This window comes from Onychomys torridus, chromosome 15 (assembly GCF_903995425.1).
Source record: "Onychomys torridus chromosome 15, mOncTor1.1, whole genome shotgun sequence".
Taxonomy (NCBI): Eukaryota; Metazoa; Chordata; class Mammalia; order Rodentia; family Cricetidae; genus Onychomys; species Onychomys torridus.
In genome coordinates, this window is record NC_050457.1 from 36,060,627 (window position 1) to 36,076,580 (window position 15,954).

Below are 15,954 nucleotides of genomic sequence, written 5' to 3' on the forward strand. Positions count from 1 at the left end.
ATTATTTTAAAACATTAAGTAGCAACATATAGCTAATAGTTACTTACACTGGACATCATGGATCCATACTGTATTATATGATGAAATCAAACTAATGTAAGAAAACAAAATCTAACAACATGAAATACTGAACATATATTAACTTGAAACAGCCTCACTGTGTAGCTCTGGCTGTCCTGGAACTAACTACAAGTGGCTGATACCATTACAGAAATGGTTAGTTAAGAATCTGACATGGATTTCTCCAGTTACTTTTAATAAATATCTTTCTAAAGATGCCTTTATCAAAAAAGAACATGTTTTAAGTATCTCCTTTAGAGAACACAAAATAATAAAGTACAGTTCATTAACATGAACTTAAAGTATTAAGAGATGTAATAATTGGGTATGAGATTCCCAAGTAAATATCTAGTCATAAAAATCTCTTCTTAAAATACCTGAAAATTAACAACTCACATTACTACCATTCACATGCTTTAAAAGAAGACAAAATTATTGATGCACCAAAGAATGTCTTAGAAGAAAGCTAGTTCACCAAAACACAAACTATATGAAAGTATTTGTTGTATATTCTTCCATACAATAAAATATTACTGGAATCAGATCCAGATTCTAACCCTAACTCTATCATTTACTAGAGCTAACTAAGAAACTTTTAAATTATTAATCTCACTGAGTTTGTTTTCCCAAGTATAAAATGGGAAATACTATGCCCTGTTGGGATTATCTTGACAATCATGAAAATGAACTCATAGTACTTGATAATAAGCAGAAACATACGCAGTGCTCTAGGAGATACATCTTTTGTATTACCTTCCTTTCCCTAGAAAACACCACCCTGTTACCTTTCTAAGGCTTACCTTCTCTTTACCTATAATATCCATCAGCCTCCCTGGAGTAGCACATAGTATGTTACAGCCTTGCATTATCTGTCGGATTGAATGACCAAACTGGGTTCCTCCATATATGACAACAGCTCTCACACAAGTCCTAGAAAGAAGAGAAACTTCATTTTCCAGTTATTTGGAAATTATACATTTGTTTCTAATACTTTATGAAGTAAGACCCATAAAGAAAAACATTCAACTATCTAAAGCATGTTAAATTAATCGAGGAAGGGAAGTTTGTAACATCAAAGGCAAACAACTAGGGAAGGGCTACTCTGCAATCTGTCTGACTAATGGGCTGTTGACAGAAAATGAGAAGCACCACTACTGTCCTTCCTCTCCAATCACCCACTCACAGAAGAACACAAATGACCCGTGGTGAGTTCTTCCCCAGCGCCCGGAAAGCACTCTCGAGTACGAAGCAAGCTGGCCAGCAGCGAGGAAGCTTCCTAGTCAGTACCTACTTGGTTCCTCTATGGCCTGAGACCAATGTGTGGTGTTTTCAGCAACTATCATACATTTTACTGTAATGTAATCAGACCACTACTGGACATTTAGGTAGTTTCCAGCCTTTACCACAGAATTGTGATAATAAACAATGAAATACAAATATTCATCTTCGGATAAATATAAATATTACCTAAATTTACCAAGCTCACTTTTTGTTTTTGAAAAATTTTTCTCTTTAGTTTGATTTAAAATCAGATACCAACACAATACACTAAGGATTAGTGAGAAACAAACCCTATTCTAAGCCATTTACACCTAATTTTTGCAAAGGGGCTATAAAGTTTGACATTAAAGATATTGAATCATTTTAAATCTTATAAAAATAAAAGGCTAGTGGTTTACACACAGGAAGTGCTTTTAAAAAAGCACTAAATTTCAGTGGATAAACTGCAGAAAACAGACAGATTAATTCATGAAAAAGCAAGCACTCAAAAAGTAGTTCTACTTGATAATATGAATATATGAAACAGAAGATACCTATGGTTAAGCACTGGCAAACTAATGTTCCATCTTTTTCCCCTCAACATAGTATTTTTATTAATTATTTGGGAATTTCATATAATGCACCCCATCACACTTGCTTCCAATTCTTCCCAGGTCCACCCTCCCACCCCCCACTAAAAGAAATACACCAAGTCCAATTTGTGTTGCCCATATACTCCCAGTGGCCAGCTCCTTAAAGATAATTGAATCCTTCCCACCCCGACCAGAAGCCATCAGCTCTGGAGAGCTATACTTCAGTATCTTTATCACAGTTTCTAAGGACATTCTTCTATAGCTTTCTGTCTGGACTGTTTCCTTTGGGATGGGGTTGTCACAGAAGCCTTCAGTGTCTCTCGGTCTCAGTTAGGAGTCTGTAGTCATTGATGCCACAGAATAAGAAGCTTCCTTGCCCATAGCAGCCAGCATCATGGATCACAGACTTCCCCATGGTTTCAGGTGGCAGCATGGATCAGACTTCCCCATGGTTTCGGGTGGCAGCATGGATCACAGACTTCCCCATGGTTTCGGGTGGCAGCATGGATCACAGACTTCCCCATGGTTTCGGGTGGCAGCATGGATCAGACTTCCCCATGGTTTCGGGTGGCAGCATGGATTGTAGACTTTAAGGTCTCTGCAGCAGCAAAACCACAGATGCGGACCATGGTAGTCTTTTGAGGAGACTTAATCCAGGAAATGAACCATTCTTCATCTCAGATTTCTTCTTGTTTAGAGTCAGTATGGCTGGGCAGCGTGTTCAGGGGCAGGACCTTCTTGAGCTCCAGGCTGCTGTACACCACCCTGCCCTCAGTGCCAGCCTCTCTTGCAGCCTGATTATATAACCAGTCCCCAGAGTGGGCTAACTAATGACATACTTCATATAATGCAGTAAACTAGAGTGCATGATTTCTGAGACTGCTATTTTATAAAACCACCGCTGTGTGCTTAATCTCGAGTAAATCACCTGCTATTTCCAAGGAGAGCTAAGTATCCACGGCCAGTCCAACCAACCCACTGCACTACTGCAAAGTTGCCTGATATCTCATGCGACTACATGCTAGAAACACACAATGAACCTGCTCCCCAATTCTTACCCATTACAGTGTGGCATGATACTTGCTGTTTTAACTATCTATAGTAATTTGTTAGGCATCGGTAGGTAACAGAATACCAAATGATAAAAAGAGTAAAGTGAAACTGAATTTCTCATATATTACTGAAAAAATGTACATTAGTATGAGCATTAAAATAAATTCTTGTTAAAATTAAAATCAGGGCTGGGCGATGGTGGTGCACGTCTTTAATCCCAGCTCTTGGGAGGCAGAGCTAGGCGGATCTCTCTGAGTTCGAGGCCAGCCTGGTCTACAGAGTGAGTTCCAGGACAGGTGCAAAGCTACACAGAGAAACCCTGTCTCAAAAAACCAAAATAAATAAATAAATAATAAAATTAAAATCAGTAACACAAGCCACTCCACAGACCTAAAAGAGAAAAAACAAGTGGGTAAAGTGGCACACGTCCACAGTCCCAGTTACTCAGAAGGCTGAGGGCTGAGGCAGGATGATCACTTCAGCAAGAAGTTCAAGCCAAGTTTGAACACAAATCTAACTCAACAAAACTTTAGTTTTTTTAAGAAAATACACATAGCTTACGTATCTAAACAGAGTAACATTAGTTATAGAGAGGAATGTAGTATAATCTCATGTAAATTACTACACCTAAAAGTTATTCTACACCAGTCTTTGAGAGAATAGTAATAAAATTATCATAAGAAATAGCAATAATATCACAGGTTCTTTAAGGAGCATACAAATTTGAAAATCATAAAAAATTATGAAGTTCACTTCATAAAAATTAAAAACCATAAAAATCCCACCTTTCTCTGCACCCACCCTGTGTGTGTGTGTGCACGTGTGCGCGTACGCATGCACGCACCTGGTGTGTTTTCAGAAGCCAGAGGTCAAAGTCAGGTGTTTTTCTCAGTCAGAGACTCTCCCCTATTTTCGAAGCAGGATTTCTCACTGACCCTGAAGTTCACCAGTTCAGCTAGACTGGCTGAACAAGCTCCTGGGACTCACCTGTCTCAACCCCACCCTTTAGCACTGATATCAACAGATGCATACTGTTGCACTCAGCTTTTACATGGGAACTGCAAATGTGAACTCAGATCCTCATGTTCACAAACAAGCACTTTCACCAACTAAGTCATCTTTCTCCAGTCCCCATATAATCTTTACATAAGACATTCAGTGTGCTTTTACATACAACAGCCCATAGAAATCAAATTCCTTAAAATAAAATACATATATACATAAAAATATCTAATTTTATTTCTTCTAAAAATAAAAAGGGTTCTATAAACAAAATTATAAGAAATATGCTTCACTTAATTACACTAAAAATTACAGGAGTATATTATTACTGAGTTCTCAAATACTTGAAAAAAACTCTCTAAGAGCTATTTTAAGAGTAACATTCCAGATGTACTTACCCAAAAGAAAACTTTCTGGCTTCCAAATAAATTTGGTTAATCAATTCTCGAGTTGGTGCTACAATAATACACTCCGGTTCCTGCAACTCTTTAAAGCGACTGGCAGTTATTCCATCCCGCATCATATGAGCCAAAATCGGCAAGAGAAAAGCTGCCTGGAGGTAATTGATTAATTTACAATATATCATTTTTGTCCTTGCCAAAAGCCAGTCCTATTTTATAGCCCTGAAGATTCCCTTCCATCTTACTGGAAGATGTCGATGACAGCTTTGCGTAACTTTTATTTCAAGGAGTTAACTAGGTCTTCACAGTCGTGGTCTACAACGTAACATGTTTGATAAAATTAACCTAGCTCAACAAAACATTGATCGTTTAAGAAAACACACATATCTTACATATCTAAACAGAGTGACATTAATTATAGAGAGGAATGTAGAATAATCTCATGCCAATTACTACACTAAAAATTTATTCTACACCAGTCTTTGAGAGAGTAGTAATAAAATTATCATAGGAAGTAGTAATAATATCTATCACAGGTTCTTCAAGGAGCATACAGATTTGAAAATCATAATTTGGATTATCTATCCATTTTTGTGTGTAACATACAAACTAATTCTTAATGAAATATTTTCAACTCTAGTTCAAGAATACCTTAAGAGGACACACCGTGACCAAGTTCATTTCACCACAAGGATACAATGTTGGTTCAACACAGAAAATTCATAGCTTCTAAGAGCTCTACAATGAAAGCTTTAATATCCTGAAGACTGTCAGACTGGTAGAAAATTTACAAAATGGCTGAATTTACCTAAAGTATCTACAGAGGAAACACAATTCTCATAAAAATTTCAATGACATTCTTCACAGAACTAGAAAAATAATCTTCTAAAATTTATATTAAAGTAAAGCGATATTAAGCAGAAAGAACAATGCCTGTGGCAACATAATACCTGTTCTCAAACACAGAGCCATTATAACAAAATCCATAAAGTACAGATACAAAAACAGACAAGTAGTCATAGCAACAAAATCCATATAATACTGACACAGAAGCAGACATGTAAACCAATGTAACAGAACAGAAAACACAGAAATAAGTCCACACAGCTGCAGCTACCTAAATTTCTACAAAGGTGTCAAAAAACATACATTAGAAGACAGGCTATTTGAACAAGAGATGTTGGAGAAACTAGATATCCATATATAGAATAATGAAATTAGATCATTATATCTCATCCTGCACAAAGATGAACTAGAAAAGGATCAAAGTCCCTAATGTAAAACCTGAAACTTTGAAACTGTTTTAAGATTCTGGTAATACAGAAAACCACCCCAAGAATTTACAACTACATGAAATTACATGGCTTCTGAACAACCTACAGAATAAAGGGAAAAAATTGTCTGCCAACTATACACCAAACGAGGGATTATTATCTAGAAGATAAAAACTTCAAATTTTGATTAACCCCTAAAAGCAATTAATAAGTAGGTAAAGAACTGAATATACCATCCCCCAAATAATAAAAATGTCTAATTAACTTAAGAAGTGTTCAATATCCTTTAGCCATCAAAGAAATGCAAATTAACATTACTTTCCAATTTCATCTCATCCCAGTGGGAATAGCAAAGGGAACAAATGACCCTTATATACTAGCTGGTGCCGATGAGAGGTGGTGACACCACTATGACAATCAGTATAGCTAGTTCTCAAAAAAAAAAAAAAGAAAAAAAAAAAAAAGAAGAAACAAAAGAAAACAGCACAACAATTTGGATATACATTCTAAGGATTCTAACAAAAGTACTCAAAACATCTGTTTACTGCTACGCTATTCACAACAGCTAAGAAACAGGACAAGCCTCGATATCCATCAATAGATAAATGGTTAAAGAAAATGTGTTAATATAAGAAATGGGGGGCTGGAGAGATGGCTCAGAGGTTAAGAACACTGATTGTTCTTCCAGAGGTCCTGAGTTCAATTCCCAGCAACCACATGGTGGCTCACAACCATCTGTAATGAGATCTGGTACCCTCTTCTGTATACTAAATAAAAAAAAATTTTAAAAATGGGATTTCATTCAACTATAAATAAAACTAAATCATAACACTTGCAGGAAGTTGGATTCAATTAGATATAATTATGTTAAGTGAAATATTCCAGAGTCAGAAAGACAAATACTATGTTTTATCTCAAAGTTTAGTATAGATTTTGTATGTGATTAGTACATGGAAACAGAAAGAGCCCATCACCATGAGGGAAGGATGAGATCTCACTGGGAACAAGCAGGAGGTTAGGAAAGGGTAAATGAACATATAACATGAAGACATAAGAGAGGACTGTTTGGAGGGAGGAAGGGGATCAGCAAGAGGGGGAAGAGGGACGAATGGGAGGGCAATCCAGGAAAGGGACAATGGCAGAGTATGACATACATATATGTATACATGCTATAATAAAACCTGCTACTTGCATGCTAACTTCAATTTTTAAAAATGGCTTCTTCAAAGTAGCTATAACTACAAATCTCTGTTCAAGTAATAGTGGCCCTTATGGTCTCATGGCCCAATGGTCTTGCCTTTTTGTCACTCTGGCTTGCTATGAAGCCTAATGTAAGCATGTGTGACTGTGACTGAAACATGTAGAACTAGATGCTCCTCTATGAGTTGTATACACCCAAGAGCATGATAAAAATGAACCTACATAGGCATATACAGCATTCAAGCTTAAAAACGAAACAAACAAAGAAAACCCCAAATCAGAAGACCACTAATAAACTTCTAACCAAAAGAAGAGACTCAAGCTGCTTAGGAAGAAAATAAACTTGATAGAGGGCTGGCTGTATTTGGAAAGATGACTTACAGTCTTCCCAGACCCTGTTTGAGCACAAGCCATCAGATCTCGTCCTGCTAACACAATGGGGATGCTGTATTTCTGCACAGGAGTAAGCTTGGTATAGCCAGCTTTTGCAATGTTGTTATTCAGGGTTTGACAGAGATTAGCTTCTTCAAAAGTCTAAAAAAAAAGAAGGCAATGATTAAATGAAACGTTGTGCATATCATATGCTCATCATTTCATAAACATACTCCATTTAAGTGAGCTTTAAACGTGGATTCCACTTAGTACACTAACCAATATACCCCACTATAAATACATAAGAACCTATTTTCATGACATAGTAGAAGTATATTCCATAGACTTTGCTTGTAAGTATCTTTTTCTGCCCTGTGAGAGACAAAAAACTCTGATAAGTAACAATGGCTCATTATGAGGATAATTATTAACAGGGAATAGAACACTTCTGCTATTCTCCATACAAAATCCACTTCCCAGGGTTGGAGAGATGGCTCAGCAGTTAAGAGCACTGACTGCTCTTTGAAATCACATGAGTTCAATTCCCAGCACTCACATACAGGCTTACAACCAAGTTCCAGGAGCTCAAATGGCCTCCCTCTTCTGGTCATTGCAGACACCAGGCATGTAATGCACAGACATAGGCAGGCAAAACAGCCATACACATAGAATCCACTTCCTATAACCTACTTTTCTCACATAATTAGAACGTGAACATTTTTCCTCTCTAAAAAAAAAGTAGCCTTTTAGTAAATTGAAACAAGTTCCTAATATGGTACAAGGGGTAGATATGAATTCTAGCACTTTCTAACAATCCTATTGAAAATGATAGATAATGCTTCTCAACCTTCAACAAGGATCCTAGACATTAAAAGGTAACTTTTATATTGATAGCAATGTAATTATACCATATGTTTATATCAATATAAAAATAATACACTGACCAAAATTGCTGGTGGTGCATCATGTCCAGATACTTCTACAAGTATGGAATCATATTTATCAAAGTTTATGCCTGTCTGATAATGTGCAAAGATGGAATCCTCATCCTCGGGTGGAGGAGGGGGTATATATGTCACTTTTGGACCTTGGAATAGAAATGAAAAATACAATTTATATATTAGAAGTACAACCAAGAGAAAAAGCCAAAAACCAAATAGAAAATACTGTAGAAATCACTACTAAATTATTGCTCAAATGTTTTAAATTTAACCACACTTTTGAATATTTTCACCTTAGTGAAATGCAACATATATTCAAATAGATAATGCAAATTTCAATGTACCTTGAATATCACTGCTTTCTCCTCCTTCAGCTTCTGACTTCCATGAATCTTAAAAGGGATAAAACAAAAAAAGATGTTAACTGAAGAGTAAAATGAACAGTACTACAAAGATCAAAACCTTTTCCAAAATAAAACTTACTCTTTCCAGAGCCTGTCACTACTTCTTCATTTAACCCTTTGTAACCACCTATTAAAGAAATTCAAGAGTGATCATCAATTAAGATACAAAGCTGTGTGCATCTTTACTCTCACTGTATTCAAAGTAGGTAAGTCGTAAAATAGCAAGTATCTTTAAAGTTTCTTCTTAGAAATGGTGTTTGAGACAGTTAGAGGCCATAGGCACAGCTTGGTGCTAACAGTGTTCATTTAAGTGTTCACCTTCTGTCTAGTATATACCATAACAAAATCCAAGAGCCTCACAGAAAAAGGCAAGTACTCAGTACAAACCACATTGTGTATATTATACTAACAGTTCAGGCACAATGAATTACTCCTCTCAAAGAGAAGAATGGACAGCTTTCCCAATTCCAAATTCTCAGAAGTTCGCTAAGCTAGCTTAGCAATCAACCTGACCAGGTTAAGGGATGCAGTGTCTTGGTTCCTTTCTTATTGATGTGGCAAAAGACAACTGAAGGAAGAGAAGACTTATTTTGGCTCAGAATTCCTAGGAATCCATCATGGAAAGAAGCCAAGGCTTGAGGGAGCTTGAGGAAGACGATCACCCTGCATTAGCAGTGACCAAGTGGAGAGCAATGAATGCTGGGGATGTTTTATTGGTCTAGGATCCCATGAGTCTTGACACCTCAATTAACCCAGTCTAGAAAATCCTTCACAGACATACCAAAGATGTGGTTCCCAGGTGATTATAGATCATGTCAAGATTAATTAACATAAACTATAATAAGTTATCCCTTGTCAACTTGACATTTAAATCTATCACCTTTGAGTGACTACCTTTTATCCCTTGTCCCCATAGATTCATTGCCAACTCATATTGCAAAATGCTTTCAATCCCACTTCAAAAGTCCCCATAGGCTTTGACAACTCCTGAATATTCCCAATCCCCCTTTAGACAAGCTATAAACAAATATCTGTGGACAATCTTATTTTAATAAACTTTTTTCTATATTGAAGAATGTAAGAAGCCAGGGGTAGATTGCTACCTTGAATGCTTTCAGACTAATGATTACCAAAAGCCATGTAAACTTTACTGATTTACTGATCTGCAAAGTATCTTAACTTTCATACAATACTTAAAGACATTTAAAGGAAAAAACTTTTTGAGAGGAAAAAAGTCACATTTATTAAACTACTGTTATCTTTCCTTTATTCTTAGATCATGAGAGGAAAAGTGTATTTTAATAATTTGTGCAAATATCTCAATATTTATTATCTGCATGATATCCCATCTTAAGGTTATAGTAAATATTGATGATTTTTATGTGGTTTTCAGGCTTTACTTGATATAAAGAAAACTTGGTATCCTTATGTAGGTGTTTACAAATACTCTTATTTTGCATAAACCTTATAATAACCTAGAAAATTAAGGAACCCCAATAGGCCATGTAAAATTCACACTTACCAAGTATATAGAAACAATGACAATTACTTTTATCTTAAAGAAAATAAACTTAGATCACAATAAATTTAAACTACTAGAAGTCAGTCAAGGGAGAACTTGCCTCGTCCACTTCCACTTCTGCTTTGGTAAGTGTCGCCATTACCTGGAAGACATTACATTGCGACACCTTTAGAGAAAACATACCTCCCACTTCTCTTCCCTCAGACACACAAGGAACAGATAACTGTGTTCAGTAGAGAGTCATTACCTAGGATTCCTAATACCTTTGATTTTTTGATTTCACAGAATACATTTAAACCTTACCCTTTTCCAGGCAATTTTCACTTGTGTGTGTTTTCCCATTTCACCTCAAATCATGCACATCATCTTCCCCTATACCTCAGAAACTTACCTTTGAAACCAATACAAGCCTTATTTTCTTTCTTCACTTAAAAGTATTTACTCACATCTCATACTCTCTAATTCACAGTGTGCCAGTTTTCTAAGGGAGGCAAAACTACCCATGTATTTTTGCTTACATAACAAAGATTTGGGTAAGATTGTCAGCTAGCCTCAGTATACTTAATATGCCTTCTTGCTCAAAGCATACATGAATATTAGTCCTCAAAGTTTCATTTCTCACCTGAATCACTTGCTGCTGGTTTTCTAGAACCAAAAAGGCCACCACCACGCTGTGTCCCCTGATCTTGGTCATATTCACTATCTTTATTTGAAAGAAACAGAATTTGATTGTTACTTTTAATAACATTTTATAATCGTCTAGTAAAGAAGACTAAGTCATGGTATTATTGGCTAAAAGATGTGTAAAACTGTATAAGAATCACAATGCATATTTTTCTAAGTGTCAGAGAAAGGATTTCTCTATAAATTATATATTTCAATTATAAATAACTCCCTCAAAAATTAATGTTATTTTATAAATAAGTTATGGTCAATGTTATACCCAAACAAAAGCCTCTCCACCCCCCAAAAATAGCAATTTAATAAATAGTGCCTAGAAACTACATTGCATCATTTCACTACTTGTTCCCACCACTGCCCAATCTAATGTTATCAGCCCTGCCCTTTACAGACCCTTCAACGACCTTTACTTCTTTTTAAAGGGCAATTTATTCAATTCTATACATTTGTTTAATGAGTATTACAGGTTTACCAATGTCACTAATCTGTCTTCTATTAAAAGACATGCCAACAGTGACTTCTGAAACAGTATTTCTAGAAAGTGTCTGTAAGAATTTATAGTAGACAGCCATATTGGTGAAAGAATGTATGAATGGGAGAGCCATAAAGATGACCACTTATTTAAAAGATCAGCCATGGTTCCCAGACTCCAAAACATAATGCTTTATAAAGACTTGGCAACACAAACTTCTAAAACATGTGTTCCAACATAATATTTAGTTACCCATGTTCTAAAAGTAATGATCCATGATATGGGTGATTAACTTGTATCTGTCACTCTACTAAAATATAATCCTTGTGGTCACTTTGTGAAATAGATTTTTTCAATCATTTCCTTCTTAACAAATGAAAACATCTTATGCAATCAATCCACTACTAACTTGGTCTTCCTAGACCAAATCCTCCACGGCAACCTCGGAAACTACCTCTTCCACCTCTTCTGAATGGCCCTGAAGTTTCTGAATCATTTCCATCTTGATAGCCTATATTAAAATACACACAAGAACATCACAAAATAACAACAAAGAAATCTTGGAGACATAGTAATTGAATTTATCCTTTGTATAATTTAAACGGCTTTAATGAACACTTAAATAATTAACAGAAAGTTAACTTTTCAAGAGTCACAACTGACCTATAGATATTCTGCTTTACCGATATAGACATTTCTATGACAGGAAAAAAAAAAAAAAAGCATCGTTTGAAGAATCAAAAATGAGTAAAAGAAGCACGTTGCTTGAATAGAATGTCAAGTAGCCACAACTGTACCATTAACTGGATTTTTGCAATCTATTACAGGATTAAATAAATCAGTTTCTATTTGTCCCCTATAGAAAAATAATAAACACCTTAATAAAAGCACAGGGAATCAGGTGCATGTAAAGTCCCATTTTCTGTTACAAATTACAAGTGAAATATGATTCCATGTAACACAAAAGCAGATCACTTCCAAACCAAAGGTCAACTGTACAGAAAATAAACTATTTATAACTCAATGATTGCTAAAATCCAATGTCCTATATATTTAATTATTGATGGTAGATTATGTATATTTTTTAAAAAATCCTGCTTAGAAAATATGAGAACTAATTCAAGGCACATCCATGCGCTGGGAAAAAGGCTCAGTGGTAGAACACCTGCCTAAGCATGCAACAGAAGTTGTGTTTTATCCTCAGCACCACCAAAAACAAGATTTTTAAAACTCAAAGAAAATTCAAACTTATGTATCTATTAGCCAACACAATCCTTAATCTGTCAATAATAGTTAATAGTTATGTCTACTTAATAATTCTAAATTATTTGTGTCTCTTTACATTTAAAAAAAGTCCGTCAACTTTCTCACTTTTCATAAAAATCCTCTGGACTTCTCTTTTCTAAGCAGAAATTATTTTCATAAAGTTCATCAAATAAGACATAAAACATACATCTAAATTTAAAACATAATTTCAGACTATGGACCTGCCATCCAGTTTAAGACTAAGATGCCAACTGTCCCCATGAGTTTCTTTGGCCTTGTTTCTCTCCTTAAGCCCTGCCCCCTCACTGACCCAGCCAACACCTTGTACTGTTTTACATTTGCCTGTACTTTTATTCTCATCTATGCACATAGATGTTAAGGAGCACTTTTCATTCTCTGTGGAATCCTAGAGAAGCCGATCTACATTGCTTTTATTTGGCTTTGTTCTTGTCTACCAGGGAACAGCACTCTAGCATACATGCTCTAGTGTATCTCTATCTATTATCTTCTTTCTACTGACTTGTCTTCCTTAAGGAACTCAGTTCACTAGCTTCCCATGAAATAAACTAGCTGTATCTCACCCATTATGATCTATTTTATATTGGTGTTAGAGAATACTTTTCCATTATAGACTATTCATAAATTGAGAAATTCAGTTTTCAAACCACAATTGTTAGACTTCTATTGCTGACTTCTACTTTTACTATACTTTCAATTTATTTTTATTGTACTTCATTTAATAAGAGAAACTATAACATAAATTCTGTAACACATTTTCTGAGTTTCATCTGGTCTTACTAAATGATTAATTTGTATGTAATTTCAATATATGCTAAGAAAGCATCTAATTTATGATATTGGAATATATTATTCCAAATAGAAATGTTACATGAAACTTGTTAGCTGGTATTCAAATCTACATCCTTAGTGGTTTGCTCATTCTTAATTTCTAAGGGAAATGGGACTAACACATACTAGGACTTATGAGTTTTTCCTTATGTTTATTCCTAATACTCTACATTAAATTATATTTTGTTTCCCATCTCTTTTATCAGCTAGGTTTGAGTTGATATTAACTTTCTCTTCTCAATTTTTCAATGAATATATTTACCAATATTATGATTACTGACACATGTATTCTTATTTCTACCATCTTATGGTTGTTTCTGTTTTTGTAATTTTTTTTTCTTCACTGAGCTTTTTTCAGTTTTGTTTTGTTTTTCTCCTTTAGTGTTCTAATTAGTTCATGAACAGCTGATGTTATTCAGTTTTTAATGTATCAGCTGTCTTCTATGAAATTCTTGTGTGCCCATGTACTACTAGGCTATATGACAAACAGTTTAGCTTCTCAGACCTATGCTGATCCACTAGGTAACATCCATTCAGGGCCTAGGAGACAGGCTGGTAGTAGCTGCAGTTTTGTTTCTTGTGCAAATGAAGCTCAGACCTCCCTTCCCTAGACAGGAAAATGACATTCCAAGCAATTAACTCAGAACAAAGGAGGTTTTTGCATATCCAGGTGGAGGGAAGGATGGGGCAGGATTCCTGGCCAGAGCAGAGTCCTGAGAGAAAGAAGGTGGCAATTTCTGTAGATAGTAGACAGAACCATGTGGTGGAGATAGAAAAGAAGGCAGAGTAAAGGGGTAAAGAGCAAGGAAGGAAAGTTGGAGGACAAAGGAACAGAAGACAAAGATGAGGTCGAAAGCATAGGAGCTTAGTTAGGTCGAGGACAGGGCAGTAGGTACAGAGAGGAGCTGACTGTGAGGATGGAGCTGAAGCTGTGTAGACAGAATTTTGTCTTAGAGAAATAAAGTAAGTGGACAAAGAAATAAAGAGCATGGTGTACACAGATTCTTTCCCCTCAGCTTACCCCACGCCAGACAGTGTCTTCCCTGGGAGGAATCTTCTCAGGGCAGGCCCCTGAGAAGATTCTATCACTTTATTTTGTGTGTATGTGTGTAGGGGGTTCTATCCTTCTCCCACGGCAGGCGTCCCAGGGGTTAACTGAGGCCGGCAGCCTTGGCAGCCATGAGTCTTCGCCTATGCAGCCATCTCGTTAGCACTCTCCCTGGTGCTCCCCTCCTCCTCCATTCCTACTTGCCTTTGATTTCACAGGCATTTCTGTAGTACCGTCTGTAAGATCTTGGACATTTTAAATACTGTTTTTACTTGGATAACATAATTTCTCACTGGCACCTAAATATCTGAACACAGCAATTTGCATTCAAAGCTATTCCTCAATATTCTGAATACATACACACACACACACACACACACACACACACACTACTATATTATTGTTGGGGTTTTTTTTTTTGTTTTTCAAGACAGGGTTTCTCTGTGTAGTTTTGGTGCCTGCCCTGGAACTCGCTCTGTAGACCAGGCTGGCCTCGAACTCACAGAGATCCGCCTGGCTCTGCCTCCCAAAGACTGGGATTAAAGGTATGCACCGCCACCACCCGGCTTAGTATTCTATATTGCCTGCTTTTATGTAAGAAAATTCTGTTGTCAAGATACTGCTCTTTTACAAATGAATCTCATCCCCTGCCCTTTCCAGTGATTTCAACCTTTGAAACACTTTAATTTCAATATATGCATGAGATTAGGAATTTGTTTTTATTTAATTTGCTCAGCACTCTTCTGACTAACTAGAAGTCTTATCTATGCTCTTTGAATAGTCTTCTTTCCTGTTTGCCTTTCCCTTGTTTTCTCTTAGAAGATATTTAGGCATATGGTGGGCAAGCAGACATTCAACTCTGTTTCCAATCAGTTAACTACATTTTGTTTTCCATTTCCACTCTAATTTCTCATATCTATTTTTGATTCATTTTTGTTTAACTTATATGCTATGCTTTAATATTTTAGTCACACTATTCTCTTCTGTAAGTACAAGCTGGGTTGGCTCTGGCACCTTTAGCATCTTTACATTATGTCTACACAAAACAGAAGCAAGCATTTAAAGAAGCACGCTCTGCTCCTCCAGAGTTGATGCCAGCTCCAAGTTATATAGGCATATTAACCAGAGATGGAGGGAACATGGGTGTTATCCTTCCCTCAAGATAGGCAACATTCCCTTATCTTAAGGAAGGGGCACACACTCTTTGGTCCCACAGTCTTAACAATTACCTTGTTAAAATAAATAGGTTGAATGGAAGAACAGAATACAAAATAAACAATAAGTCAAACAGACCGACACTTTCTTGAACATGGAAACTAAGAAAGGGTTTCCTAAGTGTTCAAAGCTATCCTTGAGTTTACTCTATAGCCCAGTCCAGCCTCAAACTTGCGGCAATCTTCTGCCTCAGCCTTTCAAGTCCTGGGATTACAGATGTGAACCACCATACCCAGCAGGTCCATACTTTCAATAGAAAAGAATCTTAAAATATAGATTATATGTTAACTTTTTATCAAAATGTGGATAGAATATAAACCAGTATCAGTCAGTTAAGGGGA

The 15,954-nt window shown here is 36.1% G+C and overlaps 1 protein-coding gene across 2 annotated transcripts in view; it reads right to left on the reverse strand.

Annotated features, from left to right (window-relative positions):
- Ddx4 (DEAD-box helicase 4) overlaps positions 1-15,954 on the reverse strand; it is a 73,945-nt gene that overhangs the window by 15,682 nt on the left and 42,309 nt on the right. For both annotated transcript variants that reach the window (XM_036207421.1, XM_036207420.1), the window contains exons 8-16: positions 11,645-11,746; positions 10,705-10,785; positions 10,183-10,224; positions 8,640-8,687; positions 8,501-8,548; positions 8,160-8,302; positions 7,225-7,377; positions 4,367-4,521; positions 861-990 (exon numbers count right to left, since the gene is read on the reverse strand). In XM_036207421.1, the coding sequence (XP_036063314.1) occupies positions 861-990; positions 4,367-4,521; positions 7,225-7,377; positions 8,160-8,302; positions 8,501-8,548; positions 8,640-8,687; positions 10,183-10,224; positions 10,705-10,785; positions 11,645-11,746 (902 nt within the window). The remainder of the gene's footprint in view (positions 1-860; positions 991-4,366; positions 4,522-7,224; positions 7,378-8,159; positions 8,303-8,500; positions 8,549-8,639; positions 8,688-10,182; positions 10,225-10,704; positions 10,786-11,644; positions 11,747-15,954) is intronic.